General features: G+C 39.6%; 1 protein-coding gene and 1 long non-coding RNA gene across 7 annotated transcripts in view; one reads left to right on the top strand and one right to left on the bottom strand.

Annotated features, from left to right (window-relative positions):
* Nucleotides 1-19,006, top strand: part of LOC309658266 — a 588,006-nt gene that overhangs the window by 285,075 nt on the left and 283,925 nt on the right. The gene's annotated exons all lie outside the window — the stretch shown is intronic.
* The window catches only part of GABRB2 (gamma-aminobutyric acid type A receptor subunit beta2), a 296,376-nt gene that overhangs the window by 18,167 nt on the left and 259,203 nt on the right, over nucleotides 1-19,006 (bottom strand). Inside the window, exon 10 of one of the 6 annotated variants that reach the window (XM_082456486.1) lies at nucleotides 11,681-11,809. The exons of the other annotated variants lie outside the window; for them this stretch is intronic. Coding sequence (XP_082312612.1) covers nucleotides 11,696-11,809 — 114 coding nt within the window. The 3' untranslated portion in view covers nucleotides 11,681-11,695. The remainder of the gene's footprint in view (nucleotides 1-11,680; nucleotides 11,810-19,006) is intronic. 6 annotated transcript variants of the gene reach the window in all.

The following is a 19,006-nucleotide window of genomic DNA, read 5'->3' as shown; positions in this document are numbered from 1 at the left end:
AGTGGAATATAAATAATAGGAGAATATTGCTGAAATACCAGGTAGTTGCAGGAGGATGGCCATTTTTCATAAAAGCTAGTAGAAAAATAAAAGGGCTGAGGTTATTTTTACCCTGTCTTTTTTTTTGCTTCTGTGAGGCTATTGTAAATGTTTGAAATCTCACAACCATATTATGAGTTAGTATTATCAGCATTTTGTAAATAACCCTTCCCACCAAAATCCCAAAGTTCTTGGGTAGTTAAGTGGTAAAACAATAATTTAAATTTATGTTTGCAGATTCAAACCTTGTACTTTTTCTACTAAGTATTTTCACTATGGGGTAAAATACTTATGAAGTGGACACTGGTGGCTTTAAGATATGAGAGACAATTGTTGTTTTGATTTTCAATTTTTAAATTCTCATGGGTAAATCATGTGAATACATATCTTGAGGTTATCTTAGTGGACTGATTCCTTGTTAAGGAATCACATTAATGCATTTGTTGTTTATGGATCAGTCACTTGTGTGGCTCTATCGTTGTCATAAGGTGGAAAGATTCTGCTTCAGTCATACACCAAAATAATCCATCTGGACAAGTGGATAAACCAAGTGAGTTTGGTGAGGTTTTAAGTTCTTGTTTCAAGTGACAGTGAAGCTTTTAGAGGAAGTAAGAGGTAGACCTCAGGAGCAGAAAGAGGAAGGCTCTTCTCTCCAAAGGACCCCAGAAGAGAAGGCTTTCATAAAAGTTATGACTAATACAGGGTCAGTTGTAAAAAGACACTCAACAAGCCTGGCCTGTCCAGTGGACTGAGGCTGCTCATGTGGGTCTGATAGGTAAAGGCTGAGGTAAAGGCTGAGAGGTAAAGGCTTTTTGGTCCCCTCATATGGGTCCCTGCCCCTTCCAACACTCACAGCAGAGTGGAAAAAACACCAACTCTAGAGATGAGAGCCAGTTCTAATCCTGGCGGATTCTGGGCCTCGGTGTTCTTCTTCTAGAAAGTCTATGTGAATTTAGGGAAGTTTTTGCTAACTCCTTCCGCCAGGGTCAGTCCTCTTGATACAATCTTGCTGAATCCTTGTTTCCCTCATGATGGCAAACATGTATCCTGTTGCTTACCTGTCCCTAATGCTGACCACTACAGTTGATACAAAATAAGTACTCAGAATAAAACTTGCTAAATTGAATTACTGAGAGGGTTAGACTAAGTCCAGGATCACACATTCAAATCCGGCTAAGGCGGGCTTCCCTGGTGGCGCAGGGGTTAAGAATCCGCCTGCCAATGCAGGGGACACGGGTTCGAGCCCTGGCCTGGGAGAATCCCACATGCCGCGGAGCAACTAAGCCCATGCACCACAACTACTGAGCCTGCATTCTAGAGCCCGCGAGCCACAACTACTGAAGCCCGTGCGCCTAGAGCCCATGCTCTGCAACAAGAGAAGCCACCGCAATGAGAAACCTGCGCACCGCAACGAAGAGTAACCCCCGCTCGCCGCGACTAGAGAAAACCCGCGTAGCAGCAATGAAGACCCAACACAGCCAAAAATAAATAAATCAATAAAGAAAAAGAAAAATAAAAAAGGAAAAAATATATCCGGCCAAGGATATCATATAAAAGCATGAAGTAGGTGTAATGAAGAATAGGAAGAGATTGGTCCTGTAGTTAACTAGACTATAAAAATACAGGCCTGCCTGGAAGTCATTTAAATTCAAATTTTTAAAGATCATTGCAATGGTCAAAATCACAACTAAGGGTTCAGACCGCAGGCTGCTGCATCAAATTCCTTTCAGATTTAATTTATTAAAAGTTTGCCTTTCAGTTCCATTTAATCTATAATTACCAAGTGCTTTAACTGCTTTTTAAAAAACTATATGGCATAAAATAGGAATAATGAATAAGGAAAATTCTCCTAGCAAAAAGCCTCAGTCTTGCATTTCCCTTGCAAACTGTGATCTTGATACAGGGCTAGTGTGCTTTTCCTAACCGTGTGAGGCCTTGCTATGGCAAATTCTGCAGTACTTCTTTGTGCTAGAACTTACGTAGTGTTCCTCATTTTTGTGGCTTAATCTCTTCCATTGCTGTTATTCTCACAAAATCAAATTCATTTCTCTTGAAAAATTATTACTTTCTAGTTATGTGTTAATTTGTGTGGAATTCATTGAGAATGACACATAAATCGTACATTACTGATTTTCAACATAACAGTTGGATGAATAGAAGGATAAATGCTAAATTTGGGGGAAAGGCGAGTACATCTGTTTCTCTTCTTTTTTTTTAAAGCATCTGCTGGGGAGGCCACTTTATTATTATTTTTGGCTGCGCCGCGTGGCTTGCGGGATCTTAGTTCCCTGCCAGGGATTGAACCCAGGCCCATGGCAGTGAAAGCCCCGAGTCTTAACTACTGGACCACCAGGGAATTCCCGAGAACATCTGAAATGTTACATTTAATAATAATAAAGCACAATTAATAAAATATATGATGAATTGAATACTTTTAGAAGGTTGGTAGAATTCTTTTTGGGTTCCACTTCTCAATTTAACCAAGTACAAGCTAAAACTTTCAAATAAAATTGAAAGCCAGGAGTCACTGTAATTGTATGGAAAAAAAAAGATTGAGATCATATTGAAATCCCCGGAAGGAGGAAAAAGTGAAGGCAACTATATTAACAATCTATAATTTTAATGGACATTTCTTTCTTCCAAAGGAGGGACTCACTGGAAACTATTACAGATCCTCAGGAAGTGTGGAATGGAACCAGGTTTTACAATGAACTCACCTAGGCCCAAAGTCCTCTTCTGACACTTTTCAGAAAGAGATGTGAGAATCTGTATACTCAATTCTGATAAAGAAGTTTTAACACCCGGGAGCTTGTATCCTGAGAGGTAAAGGCTTGTTCTAGTTCAATTTTCATCTGAATTATTGACTTAAGTCCCAAGTTGGAGAGAGACGATTGAGCTAATCTTTTCATTAGCTGGTTCATACAACTCAAAGCATTATGTGTGATGCCTTGCTAGAGATTTTTATACATACCCTGTAACTAATAATTCCTCATTTCCCAATCCATTTTTAAATAATACCATAGAGGACATTTGTTTTGGTGTCTTTCCTCAAGGCTGGAAACATTCCAGTCAAGTGTTTCCAGTGCACAGGGGTAGAGGGAGGGGAATTATGGGTAAACGTCAGCAGAAGTAGAGCTACATATTCCTGGGGCTTATGCATATCGTCAAGGGTGATGACATTGCACATCACTAAGAGGAAAAGGGGTGCCTTTCCACTCACACACCCCTCCTCTTCATAATCTTCTAAAACCCAGGACAGTGAGTCATAAATGTGGTATTTGATCAGGTCAAATTTCATGACTTAATGGCAGGCCATGAGTGACTTAAAGGTTGTGATCCAACTCATCCCAGGTCATTGGGAGACTCATGGTTTCCTCTTATCCCTGGGTTTTGAAACTGACCCCAACCTTGCCCCATGAGCTAATGAGGATGGGTTTGGACCTACAAAACCTCCCACTGCTTCAGTTCTGGGTCAGAGGGAAATGACAATCTGCTTCTAGCTTTCAGGTAGGAAGCAAAGAAGTCAAGGTTTGGTTTCTGTCCTCCTTAGACAAGGTGCTAATGTTTTAATGCATCTAAGAGTCTGATAGTTCCTTCCCCCCAGAAGATATTGACTCAAAAAGAGAATTATCCTACAGACTTCAAAAAACCCCATCTAGGGTATAATCAGTTCCACTCACAGGTATCAGAGATACCCCCTTCCACAGAATCTTACCCACTGCCTCTTATTGTTTTTTATTTAATTTTGGCTAAGAACAGAAAGCTGACCTAATGCAGACCATATGGGCAGGATTCCCAGGAACAGGCAACAAAAGGGTAACAGAAAGAAGCAGCACATTCAACATTACAGAGATGCGGGAACACAGCCAGTGACCTTTGCTTCTACGGATTTACAATTTCGCTTGGCTCTTGAATGGCAGGGGGCATGAGGGTGGTGCTGAAATGGATCTCTTGAACAGAGATAGGCTGATGGGGAGGGTGCATGGATTCACACTGATTACTGAATCCTGTGAGTGGAAGTTTAGACACATGTTTACTTCTAACCAGCACTGGATCTAGTAGCTATGTTTAAAAAAAATGCACTGGTGAAAAGGGACTCAGCAGTAATTTAAAAAATTGATATAATTATGATAACTTAAAATGTATACCTGTAAGCATGTACCCAGTGTACACAACAAAGGCAAAATAAATGATGCTAAGAGCTGTCTGATTATAGAACAAATGCCTTTACAACGAATAGGAACAGCAAATATCTACTTACAACAAAAGTATAAGCACCAGACAATTTCCTAATAGAACGTTACCGATACTAAATAATATGCAGATGTTTAAATAGGACCAAAGAATTTCGAACATTTGCTTCATCAGATAATTGGGAATATCCATCAGATAATTGGAATTCCTTGCTCTTATGCATCTTGCAGACCTCAGTTCAAATGTCCCTTCCACTGAGGAGTCTTCCTTGATCATACCTCCGTCTCTCAGGTCCTCTGACATATGCTCTCATAGCAATGTAGACACTTCCCTAACTGCCCTTATTTACATTTGTAATTATACATTATTTCTATAGGTGGTTGTTTAAAGTGCATCTTCTATTTAAGATGTGGTCTCTGTGAGAGCAAGGAGCATGTCTGGTAGGGACTCAAGAAGTATCTGTTGAATTAGTAGACAATCCCATTAGGCAGTATTTAGTGGGCCTGTATATGACCGTCCAGGCACAGCTATGAGCACACGACCTGGATAAGTGCATCTTTTCTTCGCCACAATCTTTTGAGGTGGGCGCTCTGATTAACTCTCACTTCTCAGTTGTGCAGGCTCAGGTTACTTTCAGTCACTTGCTGAAAGTATCACCATGAGTAAATAAGGGATTGAGACTTGAATCTGCACAGTCTTATTTCAGAGTCATCACACTTAAGATTGATGGTACACTACAGCCCATTATATGTCCCCTTGAAAGAGTGAAATCCCCTCTTGTTTTGAGGAGAAGACATTTAGGAAATATGTACATGCACCATGGAAGTGAAGGAGCAGTGACAAGAACAAGGGCAGGGGCAGCAGCAGGTCAGAGATCGTGGCCTGAGCACAGAGAGGAGAAGGATGAAGGAGGCAGCCCTGGGACTTCGTAATGGTGGGGTCAAAGGGGACACCCGCCTCTCATCCCCGAGGAAAGGAAGTGGGAAAGTAGAGAGGAGGCCCCTAGGTCTATACAGCATTCTGTTCAGTAGGTACCAAGATAAACAACTTGAGGGGTCTTATCTTTTCCCTCTGGACTGTTCTTTCTAAGTTTGGTGTGACTGCATTTTAGGAAGAGCCACTTTGTGAAATGAGAGGTTAGATTTTAAAGTAAACTACCACAAATATTCAAACTCTCTACTTCTCAGCAGTAGGAACTCTCAGGGTAAACCTGTAAGCATTCACCTTTATTTGGTCTGAGGTAACAGGGGGCTCTAAAGCCAGGCTCCTTGGGTTAAAAACAGACTAAGGGGGCTTCCCTGGTGGCGCAGTGGTTGAGAATCTGCCTGCCAATGCAGGCGACACGGGTTCGAGCCCTGGTCTGGGAAGATCCCACATGCCGCGAAGCAACTAGGCCCGTGAGCCACAATTACTGAGCCTGCGCGTCTGGAGCCTGTGCTCCACAACAAGAGAGGCCGCGATAGTGAGAGGCCCGCGCACCGCGATGAGGAGTGGTCCCCGCTTGCCGCAACTGGAGAAAGCCCTCACAGAGAAACTAAGACCCAACACAGCCAAAAATAAATAAATAAATAAAAACAGACTAAGTTAAAGGCAAGGTCACAAAGCTTTGTAATCTTGGACAAGATACTTAACCTTTCTGAGCCTCAGTTTTCTCCACTATAGAAAAGGTAAAACAGTATCTGTCTTACTGGGTTGCTGTGAGGATTAAATGAGATAATTTATATAAAGCACCTAAAACAATGCCCTATTTGAAAAACTCAAGGAATAGTAACTTTAATTATTATGAAAGTAAGCAGGGGAAGGAACTGAACTTGTGCGAGATCATGATCAGGAGGAGCTGGGGATGGTAAACCAGTTCCCAACTTAAACAGCCTTGGAAGTGGTGACAGAGGTGACACACGGCAGTTGCTCCATCACTCTTTAAAAGACACATGAATGCATCGATACAGTTGTGCTTTTCTTTGCTACGGCCTGCTGGCAGGGAGCTTCCTGTGTGAATCTTCTAGTTTCAGTCTCCCAGGGACGTATCTAAGAGCTGAGACCTCACTATCCACAGACTGAGAACAACTTTGAATAATATTTCTTCCTAACGCTTAATTTGGAGACCTTGTTTCGTTCTTCACTCTTATAGTAGGAAGAGGCAAGCGGTAACTCAAATGTTCCATTTTGTTATTTGCCAATAGGATCAGTCAAAGTTGGGGAAGGGAGAGCTCTGCACCCATCAGCACAACTAAGTTTTCAGATTTACTTTCAGCTTCATGTATTTATGGGAAATAAATCTCTTTTTCTCTCAATTAAATGCATCTACAAAGACAGTTTCATTATGATGATAATGATAATATGAAATTACATTTTGGAGATCATCTTTGTATACTGTGTTTTAAATTCCAGTGTAGATAAGAATATCTATATTAATTAATTAAGTCCTAAAGACATGAGTTTTGGAATCAGCTTCGAATTCCAGCTTCTCTATAGATGCCCTAGGGCAAGTTCTGTAGCTTAGCTGAGCCTCAGTTCCCTCATCTTTAAAATGAAGTTACATCACCTCAGCTTTAAAATGAAGCTACATCATATGAAGGTTTGTTTAAAGATTGCAGCAAGATATTTAAGGAGCTGACCATCATGTCTGGCACACAATCAGGTGTGTAACCAAAGATAACCACTGCTACGACACTTACAACTTTAAACTTCCACAAGTCGGAGAGGAGGTATAAATTCATGGAATTACATAGGCAGGTAAAGCTAATTCTTTATATTTTCCCATTAGCCCCTTGCAGTGGATGTAACGGTTGAATCTATCCTACCCCTTGTAACAAGAGTAGAGACTGTTCTTCTGTTCCAGGTGTGGGCCTGATTGCTCTAAGCCACTCTTGGTATTTCCCCTCCCATTGCCAGGGATTGGTTCAGGAATGGGAGGCCTAAGTCAACTGAGCTAATGAAAAAAAAGGAAAGGTTTGTTGGAGGCTTTGGATTAAAAAAGAAAATCCCCATCTCCCCTTCTGGATATGAATGAGGAAACAAGGAGGCTTGTTGTTCCTGGCAGCCTAGGACGAGACGATATCTTAGACAAGATTTTGGCTGGATGGCTTGATATCTCTCTCTCTCTCCCCGTCTTCCCCGCCTTCCTCCTTCCCTCCCTCCCTCCTCCATGCCTCTATGCATGCTTTGCACAAGCTGGATACATTAAAGTGGGTAGAAAATCAAAAAGGCCTCATTAATAAAATTCAAAATAGTAATTTTTAATCATTCGGAATAAAATACAACCTAGAACAAAGGTAAGTGCATGTATTATACATATATGTACGTATATATATATATTTCTACTTTTCCAAAATCGATAACCTATAGAAAAGTTTACTGTTATCCTACAGCAATTTAAATAAAAATGCCCTCTATTTATTTAAGTCACTTATGTTTTGTCAAATGACTTTCATATCTTTTATCTCACTGCCTTCCACAACATCAGAATAAACCTGAAAGGTGAAGCAAGGACTTCCTCGTATCATGGATAACAAAACTAAGGCCCAGAGAAATTCTTTTCCCAAAGTTGCAAAACTTTTCAGAAGTTAAGCCAGGCTGAGTGTCCCGGCTTCTTGAATCCAAATTGGACTCCGTGGCTGATTCTGCCAATTACGGAACTGAGGAACGACATTTTAAAGCAGCTTCACAGGCAATCTGCAATGAAAATGTGCAGCTCAGAGAGAGAAACCTAGGTTTACATTCCAGCTGAAGTCAGTCCCAGCTCTACCACTAACTGCTAATATCACCCTGAGCAAGTCACTGACATTTCTGGGTTTCAGTTTCTGCAATATAAAAATGAGACTTCACAAGAAAAAAAATGTAGCTGTGTAGGGTGATGGATATTAACTGGACTTATGGTGGTGATCATTTTTCAGTATATGCAAGCATCGAACCATTGCACTGTACACCTGAAACTAATATAATGTTATGCCAAGTATACCGCAATAAAAACAAAAGACAAACAAACAAAAACTCAGGAATTCAAAAATGTTGTAAAAATGCAACTGCAAGTAAAAGGAAGTGCCAATAAAAAAAAGAGAGAAATTTTTGAGGTGAGGTTTCCTACTCTTAAGCCTGTGATAGGCTCGGAGAATTGACCTGCTGGTCCCAGAGCCACCTACAGAATCCTTAGTCTAGTTCTCAAGACAGCAATCATTAGCTGTGCAAGTCTGTATTCAAGGTGTAACTCATTTGCCTTCCCTGGGTGAGGTCCTTGCTATTCAGTGTGGTCCAGAGATCAGCAGCTTTGGCACCAGCAGAAATTTGTTAGAAATGTAGAATCCAAAGCCTCACCCGAGACTTACTAAGTAAGAACCTGCCCTCTAACAAGATGCGTAGGTAGCTTTTATGCACATTGAAGATTGAGAAGCACTGGGTTAGATCATGTCTTAGATCCCCTAAAGTTCTAAATGTCAAAGACTGTAGGATTTTCCAAAAAAAATAATAATAATAATTTTTCCAGGAAGCTTGGGTAGCTCTCCAAGTGTGTTAAATGAAGTCTTCATCCTCCGTACAGTAAAGGGGTGCAGGAGGTAATTGGTAATGTTTTTTTGACCTCCCTTTCAGAATGTTCAATTAATCACCACCAAGGTACTGACTAAACCCTCAAGGGGGAGACCGGGCTGGAGAGGAACATGACATCCGCCTCAGCTAGGCATCCCTTGTACCGCTGTGGTCTGATGGCTTCCGTGCATTTAGCTAATTACACGGTGAATTACCCCAGTGAGAATCTGCCAAATGCACCATCCACCCTCACAGCCCAACTCTCGTTAGGAGAACTGCTGTTAATATGACGCCACCTTGTCAAACATCCCTCTATTCCACTTTAACACCACATGACCCTCGGCTCTGAGATCTGCAGATGATGGTGAACAATGAAGGTGACTGAACATCACAAAACATAGGCTGCAGGCTGAGTCGAGAAATGAAGAAAATTATGAGTTTGAGAAAATAGGGAAGAACATCAAGCCCAGCTGCCAATCTGGACGCTTCACTAAAAACTAAAATCTTAGCTGGACTCCAAGTCAAATATTGAAAACTCTCAAAAAAAAAAAAAAAAAAAGAGAGACGTGGGTTCAAATCCCAGATTTGCTACTTATGAGCTGTGTGGCTGAATATGTTACTTCTCTCTGGGCCTCAGTTTTCGTCTTCAGTAGAATTTTAGAGGATTATAAGAGTACCTAGTATATAGCAAGCTTCAAACTTTCATGAGCATCAGAATCATCTGGGGAGCTGGCTACAGCTTAAATTCTTAGGCCACCAGAATTTCTGATTTAGTAAATCTAGGGATGGGGATCTGTATTAGTGATTCCAATGTTGTGGTCTGTGGATGACCCCCTATGAAATGCTGCTATGGGACAGTGGATGGTAAGGGATAATTCAAGTAGAGCACTTGTAAGCTCTTGATAAATGTCAGCTTTGAAAAGACATTATTAGTAGTTCAGATTTAGGAGTGCCTTGCTGCATGTTACACAGTGGGTAGGAGCAGGAAAAAAACTTTTTCCAAATGGACCAGAATGGTTTCCTGTTTACTAAGACTTCTCAGAATGCTTTGTTGGAACAATTAGTGAGACTGAAGAAGGGTGCTGGTCAAACTATCATGCGTTGTCAAATCAAGGAATGAGAGGCACTGCTGCACAATGGGCAGGTTATGCTCAAGAACTGGGGTCTTTGTTATTAAATTGCTGTGTGTCCGTGGATTAGTCACTCCCCCTCTCTGGGTTATCAGTTTCATCATTCATAAAATGAGAGAATCCTTTAATATTCTTTCAAGGGTTCAATTATTCTTGTTCTACCATAGCTGTGTACAACCTGTCTGGGAGAAACAACTCCTTGCTCCCTTTTTTGAGATGGAACGCACCTTTCACTCTGTGAAGCTTTTCCTGAATGTGCATCTGAAGGTGACATCTCCTTCCTCTGAAACTTAGTAGCATGTATCATCTGTGCCATATTCTATTCATTCTGGAGAATATTACAGGGGCAGTGGACTCTTCCAGCAGACTAACAGAGAACAGGGCTTCTGAATTTAGATACAATCTTAAGAACCTGGAAATGTCAGAGTTATGTGCTTGTGATCCCTTTCAGGGTCGACATCAACATCAGAGTTACCGCTCATCTAACGCTTACTACCGGCCAAGTACTTTACACATACTTCCTCCTGCAATCCTTAAAACCATCTTTTGAGGGTAGAACTGCAAGCCCCATTTTACAGATGAGGAAACTGAGGCTCAGAGAGCTTTCCCATGTTCACATAGCTAATAAGTGACAGTCCTGGGGCTTGAACTCAGAACTGTCTCAAATCCAAAATCAAACATAAGTGATTAAGCTAGGTGTGCCTGTGCTCTTAACCATTAGGCTACTCTCCAGGAGCAATACTTTGCTAAGTACTTGCTGAATGATCAGCACATTTGTGATGATCCTTCCAAATGTGTGTTCCTTGTGAGAAACTGAATGTTATCTTGCAGCTGCCTACAATGAGGGGAGCAAAGTGTAGCTGAAAGCCATGGCTTTGACTTCCAGGGGGCCAACATCTGAAACCGCTGAACTAAAAAAATCCCCTGGTCCTGGGCCGAGGAAATTTGCAATGCTCTAAAGCAGTATTCACTGTTGAGGACTTGTTGCTGCAGTGCATTCTCATGGGCTAGCAGGCTTGCCCTGCACAACTCAGAGGTGCTTCCCTCCCTGTAAGCAGTCACTGCAAGTATCATGTGACTCAGTGGAGAAAGCCAGCTATGGTGCCCTTGAAGCCAGTGCAGCTTCCAGAGACTTTCTACAGCAGAAGCTAGCAGAAGTGTTGAGAGGCAAAGAGACAGCTGGTTTATTGCTGGGGGAGTTTTCAAAATTATGTCAGCGTCCATTTTGGTTATGTTTGCTAGGTGCCCTTTGCCAAAATTAAACAGGCATCAAGCAATCCTGCAAACCTCTTTTCAGCAGAGGCCATAAAAAATTCCTAATTTCTTTAGGAACAGAGGGTTGCTGGAGGTACTGTACTTGTTTTTTTTTAACAAAATAATTTAATATTAATAGAGAGATGGTTATTAAAAATTTAATGCCAGTCCTTGATTCCCCAAGCTGCCCATGGAACATTTGGTTTTTTTTTTCTTTCTTTACATTTCTCAACAGTTCATAATCTTTCCAAAGTTTTTTCAGTAATAATTGTGTTCATGATACTAGGATTGTCACTTTATTTCCTAGAATCTGAGATTTTTATCAACTACAAAATACACCACTGTTTATTGACAGGTATATATTAAGGAGAAAATAAATTAAGTGCTTATAGTATATTTAAATATCATACTAACTTCATGTACTTTAATAAGTGAATATTTGCTTTAAAAATTGAAAACTAGGTGGAAGTGCAGGCTCAGCTTCCCAAGGCACCCCTTTCCCCTTTGCGAGTAGAAAATGGGTACAGAATGTCACCAACCTTTGCCTGATTTCATCAAACAAGGCTTCTGACAGGTCTCCCATCCTCTAGCTTTCTCCTGGCTTCAGGCCCTCTTCTCCAGGATGCCTCAAGGTCTTGGCGCTCCGGCCAGGTGTCAGGCCTGAGCCTCTGAGGTGAGAGAGCCAGGTTCAGGACATTGGTCCACCAGAGACCTCCCGGCCCCTCATAGTATCAATCAGTGAGAGCTCTCCCAGAGATCTCCATCTCAACGCTAAGACACAGCTCTACACAACAACCAGCAAGCTCCAGTGTTGGACAACCCATGCCAAACAAACAACTAGCAAGACAAGAACACAACCCCACCCATTAGCAGAGAGGCTGCCTAAAATCATAATAAGATCACAGACACCCCAAAACACACCACCGGAGGCAGTCCTGCTCACCAGAAAGACAGGATCCAGCCTCATCCATCAGAACACAGGCACCAGTTCCCTACATGAGGAAGCCTACACAATCCACTGAACCAAATTTACCCACTGGGGGCAGACACCAAAAACAACAGGAACTAACAACCGGCAGCCTGAGAAAAGGAGACCCCAAACGCAGTAAGTTAAGCAAAATGAGAAAACAGAGAAATACACAGCAGATGAAGGAGCAAGGTAAAAGCCCACCAGACCAAACAAATGAAGAGGAAATAGGTAGCCTACCTGAAAAAGAATTCAGAGTAATGATAGTAAAGATGATCCAAAATCTTGGAAATAGAATGGAAAAAATACAAGAAACTTTTAACAAGGACCTAGAAGAACTACAGAGCAAACAAACAATGATGAAAAACACAATATATGAAATTAAAAATTCTCTAGAAGGAATCAATAGCAGAGTAACTGAGGCAGAAGACTGGATAAGTGACCTGGAAGATAAAATAGTGGAAATAACTATGCCAGAGGAGAATACAGAAAAAAGAATGAAAAGAATTGAGGACAGTCTCAGAGACTTCTGGGACAACATTAAACACACCAACATTTGAATTATAGGGGTCCCAGAAAAAGAAGAGAAAAAGAAAGGGATGAGAAAATATTTGAAGAGATTATAGTTGAAAACCTCCCTAATATGGGAAAGGAAACAGTCAATAGAGTCCAGGAAGCACAGAGAGTCCCATACAGGATAAATCCAAGGAGAAACATGCCAAGACACATATTATCAAACAATCAAAAATTAAATACAAGGAAAAAATATTAAAAGCAGCAAAGGAAAAACAACAAATAACATACAAGGGAATCCCCATAAGGTTAACAGCTGATCTTTCAGCAGAAACTCTGCAAGCCAGAAGGGACTGGCAAGACATATTTAAAGTGATGAAAGGGAAAAACCTACAACCAAGATTACTCTACCTGGCAAAGATCTCATTCAGATTTGACGGAGAAATTAAAACCTTTACAGACAAGCAACAGCTAAGAGAATTCAGCACCAACAAACTAGCTCTACAACAAATGCTAAAGGAACTTCTCTAGGCAGGAAACACAGGAGAAGGAAAAGGCCTACAATAACAAACCAAAAACAATTAAGAAAATGGTAATAGGAACATACATATCAATAAAAACCTTAAATGTAAATGGAATAAATGCTGCAACCAAAAGACATAGACTGGCTGAACTGATACAAAAACAAGACCTGTATATATGCTGCCTACAAAAGACCCACTTCAGACCTAGGGACACGTACAGACTGAAAGTGAGGGGCTGGAGAAAGATATTCCACGTAAATGGAAATCAAAAGAAAGCTGGAGTAGCAATTTTCATATCAGACAAAATAGACTTCAAAATAAAGACTACTACAAAAGACAAAGAAGTACACTACATAATGATCAGGGGATCAAACCAAGAAGAGGATATAACATTTGGATTTATGCACCCAACATAGGAGCACCTCAATACATAAAGCAAATGCTAACAGCCATAAAAGGGGAAATCGACAGTAACACAATCATAGTAGGGGACTTTAACACCCAACTTTCATCAATGGACAGATAATCCAAAATGAAAATAAATAGGGAAACACAAGCTTTAAATGACACTTTAAACAAGATGGACTTAATTGATATTTATAGGACATTCCATCCAAAAACAAAAGAATACACTTTCTTCTCAAGTGCTCATGGAACATTGTCCAGGATAGATCATATCATGGGTCACAAATGAAACCTTGGTAAATTTAAGAAAATTGAAATCATATCAAGTATCTTTTCCGACCACAGCGCTATTAGACTAGATATCAATTACAGGAAAAAAACTGTAAAAAATACAAACACATGGAGGTTAAACAATACACTACTAAATGACCAAGAGATCACTGAAGAAATAAAAGAGGAAATCAAAAAATATCTAGAAACAAATGACAATGAAAACACGATGACCCAAAACCTATGGGATGCAGCAAAAGCAGTTCTAAGAGGGAAGTTTATAGCAATAAAATCCTACCTTAAGAAACAAGAAACACCTCAAAAACACAACCTAACCTCACACTTAAAGCAATTAGAGAAAGAAGAACAAAAAAACCCCCAAAGTTAGCAGAAAGAAATAAATCATAAAGATCGGATCAAAAATAAATGAAAACGAATGTAGGAAATGATAGCAAAGATCAATAAAACTAAAAGCTGGTTCTTTGAGAAAATAAACAAAATTGATAAACCATTAGCCAGACTCATCAAGAAAAAAAGGGAAAAGACTTAAATCAATAGAGTAAGAAATGAAAAAGGAGAAGTAACAACTGACACTGCAGAAATACAAAGGGTCATGAGAGATTACTACAAGCAACTATATTCCAATAAAATGGACAACCTGGAAGAAATGGACAAATTCTTAGAAAAGCACAAACTTCTGAGACTGAACCAGGAAGAAATAGAAAATATAAAAAGACCAATCAGAAGCACTGAAATTGAAACTGAGATGAAAAATCTTCCAACAAACAAAAGCCCAGGACTAGAAGCCTTCACAGGAGAAATCTATCAAACATTTAGAGAAGAGCTAACACCCATTGTTCTCAAAACCTTCCAAAATATTGCAGAGACAGGAACACTAGCAAACTCATTCTACGAGGCCACCATCACCCTGATACCAAAACTAGACAAAGATGACACAAAAAAGAAAACTACAGGCAAATATCACGGATCAACACAGATGCAAAAATCTTCAAAAAAATACAAGCAAACAGAATCCAACAGCACATTAAAAGGATCATACATCATGATCATGTGGGGGTTATCCCAGGAATGCAAGGATTCTTCAATATATGCAAATCAATCAATGAAATAAACCATATTAACAAAATGAAGAATAAAAACTATATGATAATCTCAGTAGATGCAGAAAAAGCTTCGACAAAATTCAACACCCATTTATGATAAAAACCCTCCAGAAAGTAGGCACAGAGGGAACTTACATCAACATAATAAAGGCCATATATGACAAACCCACAGCCAACACCATTCTCAAAGGTGAAAAACTGAAACCATTTCCACTACGATCAGGAGTAAGACAAGGTTGCCCACTCTCACCACTATTATTCAACATAGTTTTGGAAGTTTTAGCCATGGCAATCAGAGAAGAAAAAGAAATAAAAGGAATACAAATTGGAAAAGAAGAAGTAAAACTGTCACTGTGTGCATATGACAGGATAATATACATAGAGAATCCTAAATATGCTACCAGAAAACTACTAGAGCTAATCAATGAATTTCGTAAAGTAGCAGTATACAAAATTAATGCACAGAAATCTCTTGCATTCCTATACACTAACGATGAAAAATCTGAAAGATAAATTAAGGAAACACTCCCATTTACCATTGCAACAAAAAGAATATAATACCTAGGAATAAACCTATATAAGGAGACAAAAGACCTGTATGTAGAAAACTATAAGACACTGATGAAAGAAATGAAAGATGATATCAACAGATGGAGAGATATACCATGTTCTTGGATTGCAAGAACCAACACTGTGAAAATGACTATAATACCCAAAGCAAACTACAGATTTAAAGCAATCCCTATGAAACTACCAATGGTATTTTTCACAGAACTAGAACAAAAAATTTCACAATTTGTATGGAAACACAGAAGGCCCTGAAGAGCCAAAGCAATCTTGAGAAAGAAAAACCGAGCTGGAAGAATCAGGCTCCCTGACTTCAGACTATACTACAAAGCTACAGTAATCAAGACAGTATGGTACTACCACAAAAAACAGAAATATACATCAATGGAACAGGATCGAAAGCCCAGGGACAAACCCATGCACGTATGGTCGCCTTATCTTTGATAAAGGAGGCAAGAATATACAATGGAGAAAAGAAAGCCTCTTCAATAAGTGGTGCTGGGAAAACTGGACAGCTACATGTAAAAGAATGAAATTTAGAACATTCTTTAACACCATATACAAAAATAAACTCAAAATGGATTAAAGACCTAAATGTAAGGATAGACACTATAAAACTTAGAGGAAAACAGGCAGAACACTCTATGACATACATCACACCAAGATCCTTTTTGACCCACCTCCTAGAGAAATGGAAATAAAACCAAAAATAAACGGGACCTAATGAAACTTAAAAGCTTTTGCACATCAAAGGAAAGCATAAACAAGATGAAAAGACAATCCTCAGAATGGGAGAAAATATTTGCAAACAAAGCAACTGACAGGATTAATCTCCAAAATATACAAGCAGCTCATGCAGTCAATATCAAAAAAACAAACAACCCAATCCAATAATGGGCAGAAGACCTAAATAGACATTTCTCCAAAGATCATATACAGATTGCCCACAAACACATGAAAGGATGCTCAACATGACTAATCACTGGAGAAATGCAAATCAAAACTACAATGAGGTATCACCTCACACTGGTCAGAATGGCCATCATTAAAAAATCTACAAACAATAAATGCTGGAGAGGGTGTGGAGAAAAGGGAACCCTCTTGCACTGTTGCTGGGAATGTAGATTGATACAGGCACTATGGAGAACAGTATGGAGGTTCCTTAAAAAACTAAAAATAGAACTACCATATGACCCAGCAATCCCACTACTGGGCATATACCCTGAGAAAACCATAATTCAAAAAGAGTCATGTACCACAATGTTCATTTCAGTTCTATTTACAATAGCCAGGACATGGAAGCAACCTAAGTGTCCATCGACAGATGAATGGATAAAGAAGATGTGGCACATATATACAATGGAATATTACTCAGCCATAAAAAGAAATGAAACTGAGTTATTTGTAGTGAGGTGGATGGACCTAGAGTCTGTCATACAGAGTTAAGTAAGTCAGAAAGAGAAAAACAAATACTGTATGCAAACACATATATATGGAATCTAAAAAAAAAAAAAAAGGTCTGAAGAACTTAGAGGCAGGACAGGAATAAAGATGCAGACGTAGAGAACAGACTTGAAGACACAAGTAGGGGGAAGGGTAAGCTGGGACGAAGTGAGAGAGGGGCATGGACATATATACACTACCAAATGTAAAATAGATTGCTAGTGGGAAGCAGCTGCATAGCACAGGGAGATCAGCTCAGTGCTTTGTGACCAATTAGAGGGGTGGGATAGGGAGGGTGGGAGGGAGATGCAAGAAGGAGGGGATATGCGGATATATTTAAATGTATAGCTGATTCCCTTTGTGATACAGCAGAAAGTAAAACACCATTGTAAAGCAATTATACTCCAATAAAGATGTTAATTAAAAAACTGAAAACTAGTGCATGTTGCTCCTGAAAGGCTATTAATAATTCACTGCAAAGTGGATTTGATTTCCAGTCCTGATATAACAACATGGTAACATATGTTAGGGGTGCCCTATTTCAAATTCTAGAATGAGACTGAGCACCCAAAGAGAGAAAGTATAGCTGTGTGCTCTGAAAAACTAAAGTATTACATATGAACTTTTTTTTTTGTTTGAATTTTTGAATGTTATTTTATTTATTTTTTTATACACAGGTTCTTGGTAGATACCCATTTTATACATATTAGTGTACATATGTCAATCCCAATCTCCCAATTCATCCCACCACCACCACCACCACCCTTACGCCGCTCTCCCCACTTGGTGTCCATAAGTTTGTTCTTTACATCTGTGTCTCAATTTCTGCCCTGCAAACTGATTCATCCATACCATTTTTCTAGATTTCCAAATATATGCATTAATACATGATATTTGTTTTTCTCTTTCTGAGTTACTTCACTCTATATGACAGTCTCTAGATTCATCCACTTCTCTACAAATGACCCAATTTCATTCCTTTTTATGGCTGAGTAATATTCCATTGCATATATGTACCACATCTTCTTGATCCATTCGTCTGTCAATGGGCATTTAGGTTGCTTCCATGACCTGGCTATTGTAAATAGTGCTTCAATGCACACTGGGGTGCATGTGTCTTTTTGAATTATGGCTTTCACTGGGTATAGGCACAGTAGTGGGATTGCTGGGTCATATGGTAATTCTATTTTTAGTTTCGTAAGGAACCTCCATACTGTTCTCCATAGTGGCTGTATCAATTTCCATTCACACCAACAGTGCAAGAGGGTTCCCTTTTCTCCACACCCTCTCCAGCATTTGCTGTTCGTAGATTTTCTGATGATGCCCATTCTAACTGGTGTGAGGTGATACCTCATTGTAGTTTTGATTTGCATTTCTCCAATAATTAGTGATGTTGAGCAGCTTTTCATGTGCGTCTTGGCCATCTGTATGTCTTCTTTGGAGCAATGTGTATTTAGGTCCTCTCCCCATTTTTGGATTGGGTTGTTTGTTTTTTTAATATTGAGCTGCATGAGCTATTTATATATTTTGGAGATTAATCCTTTGTCTGTTGATTCACTTGCAAATATTTTTTCCCATTCTGAGGGTTGTCTTTTCATCTTATGTTTTCCTTTGCTGTGCAAAAGCTTTTAAGTTCCATTAGGTTCCATTTGTTTATTTTTGTTTTTGCTTCCATTACTCTAGGAGGTGGATCAAAAAAGATCTTGCTGTGATTTGTGTCAAAGAGTTTTCTTCCTGTGTTTTCCTCTAAGAGTTTTATAGTGCCTGGTTGTACATCTAGGTTTCTAATCCATTTTGAGTTTATTTTTGTGTATGGTGTTAGGGAGTGTTCTAATTTCATTGTTTTACATATAGCTGTCCAGTTTTCCCAGCACCACTTATTGAAGAGCCTGTCCTTTCTCCATTGTATACCCTTGCCCTCTTTCTCATAGTTTAGTTGACCATAGGTGTGTGGGTTTACCTCTGGGCTTTCTATCCTGTTCCATTGATCTATATTTCTGTTTTTGTGCCAGTACTATATTGTCTTGATTACTGTACCTCTGTAGTACAGTC

This window comes from Balaenoptera physalus (genome assembly GCF_965194825.1).
Source record: "Balaenoptera physalus genome assembly, chromosome: 3".
Classification (NCBI taxonomy): domain Eukaryota; kingdom Metazoa; phylum Chordata; class Mammalia; order Artiodactyla; family Balaenopteridae; genus Balaenoptera; species Balaenoptera physalus.
The sequence above is the reverse complement of the archived record's forward strand: the minus strand, read 5'-3'. Positions and strand labels throughout refer to the sequence as shown.